The sequence below is a fragment of the Rhineura floridana genome, chromosome 2 (assembly GCF_030035675.1).
Source record: "Rhineura floridana isolate rRhiFlo1 chromosome 2, rRhiFlo1.hap2, whole genome shotgun sequence".
Taxonomy (NCBI): domain Eukaryota; kingdom Metazoa; phylum Chordata; class Lepidosauria; order Squamata; family Rhineuridae; genus Rhineura; species Rhineura floridana.
In genome coordinates this window covers 102,224,822-102,235,523 of record NC_084481.1, presented here as the reverse complement: position 1 = coordinate 102,235,523, position 10,702 = coordinate 102,224,822, and the positions used below count along the sequence as shown (strand labels likewise).

At 41.1% G+C, this 10,702-nt stretch overlaps 1 protein-coding gene across 1 annotated transcript in view; it reads right to left on the bottom strand.

Moving 5' to 3' along the window:
- Positions 1–3,016: 3,016 nt before the first annotated feature.
- The window catches only part of LOC133376903 (acyl-CoA 6-desaturase-like), a 48,388-nt gene continuing 40,702 nt past the window's right edge, over positions 3,017–10,702 (bottom strand). Inside the window, exon 12 of the mRNA XM_061609844.1 lies at positions 3,017–9,524. Coding sequence (XP_061465828.1) covers positions 9,473–9,524 — 52 coding nt within the window. The 3' untranslated portion in view covers positions 3,017–9,472. The remainder of the gene's footprint in view (positions 9,525–10,702) is intronic.

The window sequence follows — 10,702 nt, the reverse complement described above, 5'->3', positions numbered from 1 at the left end:
GAAATCAATGAGACTTAAGTTCAATGCGTCTCCTCTATGCATGACAAAATCTGGATGCAACCCGTTGTTTCTAATAGCATTCTTTGACTAATAGAGAACCTTAAGAAAAGTTAGGATTAACCTGGTTGGCACCCAGGGATCCGGTGGCTTTTTGTGAGGTAGGGAATGAATTTAAAAGAAAATATTTTTTAAAAAATGAATTCAGGTTTAATATTGTGGGTCTGGCAATTCCAAATCCTGCTTAACATTTTCTGATGTCATACTCAAATTTCCCATGCTTTCTTATGTGTCTGCTGCATGTTTATCCTGGACCTGGAACATTACATATTCTTGCAATATTTAGCCCTTTAGCATTAAATCAGTTCTTCTTGCCCAACCCTGGCATGACTTAGAGCAACCTGTGCAAATGTGAGAATGAGAGGGTGCTACAGAATCCATAATATAGTGTGACCTAGGCATGCGAGAGAGCAACTGTTACAGGACAATGTGTTCTGGAGTGAATGAAAGAAGAGTAATCAATTATGTTCTATGCAGATGTGGAAGTATAACCATTGGACATCCATTATGTTATGAGACTATTATGCACTGGAACAAGAGGCATTTAAAATAAGAAAGAACCCTTTAAACTCAACACCCGTTTAACCAATAACTTTAAATGTCACAACGCTCTGCTGCATGTCACACACTTCATATTTAGGAGTTACAGTACAGTTCATCATTAGAGATACAGCCTATTTCCTGGTTCAATAGGACATCCATTAATTCTCTGACTTTGCTGAATGCATGGAAGAATGCTTCATTACATTGTTGCTGCTTCGGCAGTTTGCAATATGTTTTTGTCTTTGGTATTTGAAAACTTGACAAAGGACCCCAATTCAACTGTAAATATCTGCTGGGACCTTGGCGCTATACCTTGTTGCAAGAAGTAGCCTGTCAGAGAACTGTTCATACTTCGCAGGATGTATGCTGAAAGTCTTCAGATAAATTTATCTTGGGTCCATTAATGGAACTATGAGAAACATAACTGCACTGCCAAACACATGTCAACTCAACTGGTAATTTGGATGGCAGGGCTTAGTGGGATCAGTGGTGCCCACTGGGATTCATAGGGCAGAAGGCAGGGAGTCCAAGGGTAGGTGGAGGCACAGCGAATGATAGGCAGACCACAGCTAATTCTGGTTTTGTCCCCATCCTTCTCCTCACTGAGTTCTACAAAGGCAGCATTGAGGAGGAAACTGATGGGCTGTGCCACTCCTTGGACTGGTTGCAAGAGGTAGGCAGGTGGGGCCTGACTGAGCTTGGTGGGGCACTGTCCCACTTGCCCTAATGGAACAGCCTCCACTGGTGTGGATATACATTTGTATATATCACTACATCGGTTGAAGTTTTGCTTGCCCAATAGTTAGCTTTAATTATTAAGCTGGAATCCAGCAAATATCTATAATTGAAATAATCACATTCTTCTTTGCGTCTCTACATTTCCTTAACTCTCCTCTGTTGTTTTCCCTGTCTTTTTTTATTTTAAGCACCTTGGGAGTAGGGCCCTATCTAATCTGTTCCTTGGGAAATGTCATGTACGTAGATAGATAGATCAAAGCAAATAACATTGTATCATTCTGTGAACTGTTTCTGTTTTTTGGGTTTCTGTTTGCCTCCCTGCGCTCCTGCTGGGAGGAAGGGCGGGATATAAATCAAATAATAAATAAATAAAACTGATCGTATGGTCCTGGGTGAATTCTCTAAAATGCTTGAAATCCTACCTTGTTTATTTATTTATTGCATTTATATCCTACCTTTTGTCCAAGGAGCTCATGGTTCTCCCCCTCCTCATTTAATCCCCACAACAACCCTGTGAAGTAGATTAGGCTGAGAGGCAGTGACTGGCCCAAGGTCAGTCAATGAGTTTTGCAGCTGAGTGAGGATTCAAACCTTGGTCTCCCAGGTCCTAGTCTAACACTCTAACCACTATACCACATTGGCTTCATGAAGAACTTCACCATTCAGTACATGGCTTGTTGAAACTGGTGTGATTCACAATTCATGGGTTGAATCCATGTGAACAGAGCAACTGAACTGTGCTGCCATCACATGATGGCAATGGGTCCAATCCAGGCCTTTTTGCTGTGGCAGCCTGAGAGCTGGTGCAGTAAAGAGGCAGTTTTCCTGCCCCTTCCCACCTTCTGCTCTGGCTGGTGCTGTTGGTACAGTGCTCCCTCAAGTCCCTCTTCTGCTAGCTAGGGTTGCAGCCTAAGCTAGTAACACTTTTGTTCTTTTGAAATCATTGGACCTTAAGTTAGCCATGACTTACTTTTTCCATTGATCTGAATGGGACTACAGCATGTTTATCTCAGGCTGGACTAGGGTTGCCAGGTTCAAGGCCTGAGACTGATCCTGTATCTTTAGGAGAAAGAGAAAGTCAGCCAAGTGCAGGTGTTCTTACATTGTAATGGGAAAAACCACAAAGTGGAATTCTCCCTTCCCCTTGCACAACTCTTAAAAATACAGAAGACCTCTTGGTTGTGAAGCGCGGACTCCAAGGGGTCTTCTGTATTTTTAAAAGTTGAGCAGGGGGAAGGGAGAATTCCACCTTGTGGTTTTTCCCATTACAATGTTGCAAGAACACCTGCACTTGGCTGACTTTCTCTTCTCCTAAAGATACAGGATCGCTCTCAGGCCCTGAACCTGGACCCAACACAGTAAAATCTACAGCTGGTTCATGATTGATCTGTTCAAATGCTTCAAATGAGCTCCAAAGCTGTTCCTTCTGAACACAGCAGGATGACTGTGTTCCTTAATTATGAATCCAATAATTAAGGAATGCCCTCAGCCTTGATACAATATTAGTAACATGGGAAGCCCTTGTCAGGTTAGTTAGTTAGGTAAAGTAGATCAATTCTCCCTAACATGCCTGGTTGTTTTTGACTAGAGAAATCGCAATGTATTTTTATGTGTACACCAGATATTGTAATATGGATAATTAAGACACAAACCACTTATATATTCAACAGCTATGATTTTATTGAACTTAACAGCAGACACTTTTTAAAATAAGAAAATCGATTTCCTAAAAAAAGTTGAATTAAGGATTGCTACAAGTTGGAGTTTCTGTATGTAAAGAAAGCCCTCTTAGACTACCACTAGACCATACTGTAGGTTTATGGGGTTTGTTAGAATAACTCTATTTGAAGAAGAAAAAAGAGCCATGTACAGGATTGGATGGCTTAAAAAATTGTTGAAAAATGAGCTTTTGCTTTTGAGCTTAAACTTCTGGAGATTTATCCACTGAAGACTGATGTTTGTATGGAGATTTCAAAGCTAAATGTCAGAGCAGAATTTGTGCACTAGAACTATTAATCAAATACTATATCATGTGCCACATTTGCAGACTGCCCAACACAGCATGTTTTCAACTGCCTATGCATCACACGTTTAGCCATATTAAAGAGACCAAGAACCTACACAATCAATACAAGTACATCAAGAAATGGGAGCTTTTATGTTTTCTTATATGCTTGGATGTTATGATTAAAAGGGAAAAAGAATCACTTCATTGCATGTGAAAAACATGTCCCTGATCTAGTCATCTGCTCAGTAGTACACAGCCTACTCTTGCATACAGTGTTCTCCAGATCTAGACCAGATAGGATGCAAGTGACATTTTTTGAGAATGTATCTTCTCTTTTTCCCTGGTGCATCTTTGCATCATTATTTACAGTTCCAAGTGTGAAACAGTCTGGCTTCTCTTATATCTCTGTTCCTCTCTCACATACTTTTACTTTCTGACTTGGCCTAATTTACTTCCCACATTCTTTGGAACACTTTCCCAAGGATTCCAGAATGGAATGCTGGCTTCCATTTAAGCTTTGAACACTCCAACTGCTACAGAAGCAACAATTCCTAGAACATGTGCTGCTTTTTGCTAAGAAGGCATCACCTGGAACATTCCATTGCCTAAAACGTACCCCATATTCTGCCTATTTAGTAATGATTCTTCATGGAAAAACAATTTAAAAAAATGAAAGTATTTGATATGCCACTACATTATTACATGACTGGAGGGGAGACAGAGAGGGGGTGAGATTTTTTTTCTGACATGTTCAGAGCTTGGAAAAGTTACTTTTTTGAACTACAACTCCCATCAACCTAATCCAGTGGTCACGCTGGCTGGGACTGATGGGAGTTGTAGTTCAAAGAAGTAACTTTTCCAAGCTCTGATTTTACTTCCATATAAACACACTTAATTGCTTTTGCCTGGCAAATGGCCAAATCATTTGAAAGCTTTGACCTTTTATGTTGCTTAAAATAAGCTCAGAGTCACATTAGTCCAACAGTATTGGCAAAGCTCAGTGAATATCCCAGGTAATCTAGTTAGAAAGGCAAACTCAGTGTGGAAATATATTTGAAAGTTCATCGCCCAGGAAAGGATTTAAGTCCATGCTAACATTGTATATTATACAGGAGGCCACCACCTTGCTGAAGCTAAGCAGGTCTGGGTCTGCTCAGTGCCTGAATCAGTGACTGCCTTGGAACCACATGGACACTGCCTTGGGGTCTATGGTGAAATAAAGGCAATACAATGTAGGAAAATAATGAATAAACACCTTTCTTCAAGTGGAAGGTTTTGAAACTAGATTAGGCAGAGGCTAATATGTCATTGGAAAATGAGGGAATTCACCCATATGTCCCAAGTATATCTAGTTTTCACAAACGTGGGCAAGCATGGACAAATACACTTTATGCTAATGTTTTGTAAGACTGTTCTAAGACAGAGGAAATGCACAGCTTTTGGGAAACAATTGACTCTGGACTAGTGAGAGGCAAGCCTGACATAAAAATTAACACAGGATTCCCAGTATTTACAACTTATGACAGACATTTGGATTTACCCATTAGCATTTACATTACATTACCAAGGAGTAGGTGCTTTAATTATCCTGGGAGGAGAGGAACATTGTTTTCCAGCAAGAGCAGTGAAATGGGACACTCAGAATCTCCCCCCAATGCAAAAGCTAACATTCTGTGTCATTTTTCATGAACAAGAATAAAGGCAGCTATTTGTGTGTGTCTTAGTCAAGGGTCGAAGAACATCTATTTTACACCCTTCCCTGTATCTACATTCTTTCCTTTAGGCCTTATTACATTTTCACTAAACAAATTGCTCTGCATAGCTGCATACTGGCCCCTACTTTTGTGGATTGTTCTTTGTTCTAAATAATAATGATTACGTATTGCTATCAGAGGATGCAACTGCCATTTCCCAAAGGCATTCGCAGTGCAGGGTCTCTTACTGACATTTTTAATAATAATATACTAACAGTGCAATCCTATACATGTCTACTGAGAAGCAAGTCCTACAGAGTTCATTGGGGCTTAGTCCCAGGTAAGTGAGCATAGGATTGCAGCCTACATTTTCCCCATAAATGATGAGAATAAGACTACTGATATGAGAAAGCTGAATCCCCAGATTTCTGGTGCTAAGCAAATAGGAAACATCTGAGCAAGATGGACTTCATCCCTTAGGTGGTGCTGGGGTGAAGCAAAACAAGGTAGAAAGTTGCTATGGTAGAATTTGTTCTGGAACCGAAGGTTGGGAGAGTAAAAATAAGGAAATCAGAAGACTTCAGATCAAGTGAGCTATCCTTTTGGAAGACTGCATAGGAGATGCTACAGTACTTTTTTAAAAATGCTCGTTCCTGATGGAGCAGAGAAACTGAAATACATTCATGGAACCAGACGGAGGCAGAGGGCATGAATCAGCCAAATTTACGCACTTACATGGTGAATGAAAATTGCATGCTTACACTGTTCACATTTAAATCCATGGGTGATATTCAATGCTAGTCCTACTCAGAATAGACCTGTTGAAGCTGATAGACATAACAGGTTCATTAATTTATATGGGTCTACTCTGAGTAGGACTTCCTTGACTACTGTCCAATGGTATTTACAAATGCTTATAATTTGGCTGGGTTATGCCCAGAGAAATTAAGGCCTTATACAATTGTGTTAACACTGTTATGCCAACTTACTTCCTATATTATTTCCCAAGAAGGTTAAATAATATTGAATGTTTCTGTTCATTCTGGAACCAGAGGTTCCCAAATTTTCAGTAGAAAAGCTCTTGAGTAAAATATGGTCTAAAGCTTCCATTGTGGTAGCTACACATACTCAGTGGCAAGTAAGATTTATCTTACCTGCCAAGTAGTCAAGAGGCACTGAATAGGCATTAGAAGCAGAAAGAATTGCTATCCCGTTTATTCATTTCTAGTCATTAAGGGCTAGTAAAAAAAATTACTGGGTGTGGGCGGCAAGGTGCTTTTCCACTAATGGCCCACTGGCATTTGATTTTGGTAATTAGTAGTGCAAGTGGAAGTCCAGTGTACTTTATAGTGTTGGAATAGGTAGATGAGAGTGTAAGATCCATGAAAGGTGGAAAAGGTCCCAGAGGACCATCTTCTAAGATGTGTGCCTCATTCACACGCCTAACTGTTCCAACACACTGAGCTGCCTCACGGAATAAATTTGTTCTCCATGACAGCATTCTCTGGCTGCTTTCTTCCATGGGAACATTCATTTATTTTTTAAAAAAGGACTGCCTTCAAGTTGATCCCGACTTATGGCGACCCTATGAATAGGGTTTTCATGGTAAGCGATATTCAGAGGGGTTTTTACCATTGCCTTCCTCTGAGGCTGAGAGGCAGTGACTGGCCCAAGGTCACCCAGTGAGCTTTGCGGCTGTGTGGGGATTCGAACCCTGGTCTCCCAGGTCATAGTCCAACACCTTAACCACTACACCACACTGGCTCTCTTTATTAAACCTCACATATTAAAAAAAAACCTCCCTACATTTAAGATGAAAAACTTAGCAAGAACAGCAAAGAATATGATTTGAATGATCACTAAAATATCCACCTTATAGTAAAAAAACAGGTCAAAAAACACTGGAGGAAGGAAGCCATTGTCTTTTAGAAATCCTAAGTGAGAGCAAGTAGGAATAAAGGAAGCTGCCTTATACCATCTAACTTGATCCTTCTAGCTTAGTATTGCCTACAATGACTAGCAGTGGCTCTCTTGGGTTTCAGATGGGAGTATTTCCCAGCAATACCTGGAGATGCTGGGGATTGAACTTGGGACCTTCTGCATGCAAAGCAGATGCTTTTTCAGAGCTACAGCCCTTTCCCATAATCCTTCATGTCAACAGCTTATCCTACATTTTGCCCACTGATAGGAGTGTTGCGTATCTCCCCTCCACTGAAATTTGGTGCATTGACAGTTGTAGTCAGCAGAATGGCAATTAGAGAAAGGCACTGCCTAGCCCAGTGTGGTCATTTCTCTCTTTCCATAGTCTTGGCAAACCTTATGCTAAGTGTCTTACAAACACATGATGGTTGCTCATCACTGAGTGACCAACATTATATATATATATAAAAAAATCAGAAGATGAAAATATTTCTTAAAGGCTTGCAGATTTTCACATCAGTAATAAAGTCAGAGAAAGCCTGTTCTCTGCAGCATACATTAGTGGTTTGTAAGCATAGACCACAAAAGGAATCAGTTATTATGATTATGGTTATTTAAAAAACACTCCATGGTGCTTGCAGGTAAATGCAATGAATGCAGTACTGCCTAGCAAAATATTTTCTTTTCTTAGACCTTTTGCATGGACCATAAGAGGCATGCTTCCTAAAGTTCTGAGCCCCAAACAGTTACAGAGACTGTGAGCTAGATAAGGTTGCAAAACAAAAGGAAAAGGTGGTTGATCTGTATGGCAATAGTGTATATGAGATACCTAGAATCTTCTCACTGTTAATGAATCCAGAAACAAATCTTGATCTTGAAGACAAGACACTCTATGCAGCAGAGGTTTTTGTTTCATGAAAGACCTTTATAAAATGTCGCACTACAACCAGAATGCTCCTGTGGGCCTAGAACTTAGTGGCCCCAACCAAACGTTATTCATGCATAACCCTGATTTAGAGATCCTGAGTAGTGCCAATCAGCTGCTCAGGCACGAGACAGTAGGGGAGGACTGTATATATGACCCCTGTTCCCATCTGGAAGTCTGGTTTCTGTTGGAACTGCATATGCACAACCCTGATGGGCAAATCATGCATGCTGCAGCCATTTATGTGCCTGATTCCCAATCCAGTTAGGGATACACATCCAAGTATCCATCAGCACATCCCTAGTTGGGTCAGGCTGGGTGATCTTGGGTGAATGTGCAATGTAGCCTCATTGTAGAGAATGGGAATTGGCCTGCAGAAAGTTCAATGCAAAGTAAGTGTATGTAATTTTGTTCAAGTCACTAGAAAAGACAATAATGCTGGGAAAAACAGAAGGGAGTAGAAAAAGAGGAAGACCAAACAAGAGATGGATTGATTCCATAAAGGAAGCCACAGACCTGAACTTACAAGATGTGAACAGGGTAGTTTATAACAAATACTATTGGTGGTCGCTGATTCATAGGGTCACAATAAGTCGTAATTGACTTGAAGGCACATAACACACACACAGTGTGGCAACTAGAGAGAGGGAGAAGTCAGGATGCACACACACATGTATGAAAAGCCCTAGCTGTGAGCAAAGTAGACAGCCATAACTTAATTGTGTTTTTCAGTTCTCCTCTTGAGAAGCTGAGAGTAGAGAATTCCCCCAGAGAACTCTCCATTAGGTTGGTGGCAATATTTTGTTACTGAGTTTGTCTGTTTGTTTTTTAAAAAGTTTTGCTTCTGGCATTTATTATCCCTGTTAGAGCCTGTAATGAACAGGGGGTTAGACCAGATAACCCCAAAGGTCCCTTCCAATTCTATAGCTTGATGTAAACTTATTATGCAGGACCTGTATTTTTTATGAGTTTTCTAAAGCAGCCAGTTTTGTGTTTCAAGGTACTTCACAAATAATAATTATCATTATTAATTAATTTTTTCTTTCCTCTTGTTCCAGCATCATTAAAGGGAATGGGGCCTCAGCTGATTTAAGGCTATTTCATTAAAAGGAGCCAGCCATACTCCTTGTTGTTGCTGTTTTGCAATTCAAACATCTGCAGAAGCTGAACTGCTTTAAAAAAAATCTGCGCAGATGAACCAAGTACCTGAGAGACTAGAACTATAGTAGTAGTAAGTCTCAAGAAGAGGAACAGGAGAGTATCTCACCCTACTTGCTTCTTCCCTCCTCTATCTTTCCTCCTCAAAATATCCCCCCCCCCAGCTATTGGGCCAATTCTCAACCATCATGTGTTAAGATCAGTGTTTTCCATCCATCTTCTATAGACATTACCTGACACATCTGAAACCCTCTCTTTTAAATCGGTCCCCTGAACCCACCCCAACATCAGTGTTATAATACAGGAAATTCCGTTCAAGCTGTGTACGCACAGATACACACTGAAATTGAACAATAAGAACACACATGTCAACACCCCCGTCCCAGCCCTCCCCTTTGCTAACACCTTCTCCCACGTTGAAATCCAGCTTCATTTATGGAGGTAGGCATCCAACCAGAGTGCTCCAGATTTCCTTAGGGACCTAAGAGGAGGAGGAGGAGGAGGAGGAAAAGAAATGCATATGATCCCAGTGTCAACATGGACTCTACAGCCCTATTTATGCATTTAGTTATCTGTAGGTCACTCATGTGTAGCAACAGGGGTGGAGCCATGCTTCTAGTCCTATCTCCAATGTTGCATCCTTTTCACTACATCCCTCCCAACTTTTTTTTGAAGAAGGACTGAAAAAGGAACCGTTCACACAGGCTGCTGAAGAGCTCCATGCAAATGGAGGCATCTAACTGCATGGACATCCTGCTTACATGGAGCCCCTGGATAGGAGCAGCTTGCACAGAGTTTTCAGACTCCATGTTCATGTGCAAAGGTTGGGGTGTGGTGTGGCAACGAGGCTGCCACATTGGGGTGGGGACCAGAAGTTAACTCCCACTCCTATTACTACACATGGGAGCATATGAACAGGGCTACACTGCACTTCCCAAATTTGGGTTTACAAGGTATGTTTATAGCAACATATACAACTTATACTATGAATTCCACTTGCCTCTAATGATCAAGATGCATTGACTTATCTTGAATGACACTTTCCTGGACAGTTCCAATGGACTGTAAAGGAGCATCTAAATGCCTATTAAGACTATCATCCAGTGCATGGACTACTTATCTCTCCTTCCATTGCTTGGTTCCAGCAGGGCTTTTGTTTTATAAACTATTATTTGTCACAGTTGTATCTTGCCCTGCCTCCAAGAAAGTCAAGGCAATACAAACATCATTTTCTTATCCCCATCCCACCCCGAGTCAGCAGATATTGGAGAAGGCACACATGCAGGTACTCAAACCTTTCAGGGCTTTAAATGCTAATCCCAACACCATGAATTGGGCCAGTGCAGTGCTTTCAGGACTGGCATTATATGGCTTCATTTTGTCACCTCACTCAATAGCCAGCCAGCTACCTTCTGTACTACCTGAAGCATCCAGAACAGTTTTCAAGGGGTGCTCCTTTCAAAAAATAGCCCTGTCATGAGATTACCAAGGCATGGATTACAGTGACAGTGGACTATCTTGCTCCAGGAATATCCATAGCTGGCAAATCAACTGGAGCTGGAAATAAGCACTCCTCACCACTGATGCCACTTGGGCCTCCAGTAACAGTAGGGGATCAAGTTCACCAAAGCTATACATCTGCTCCTTCAGGGGGAATGC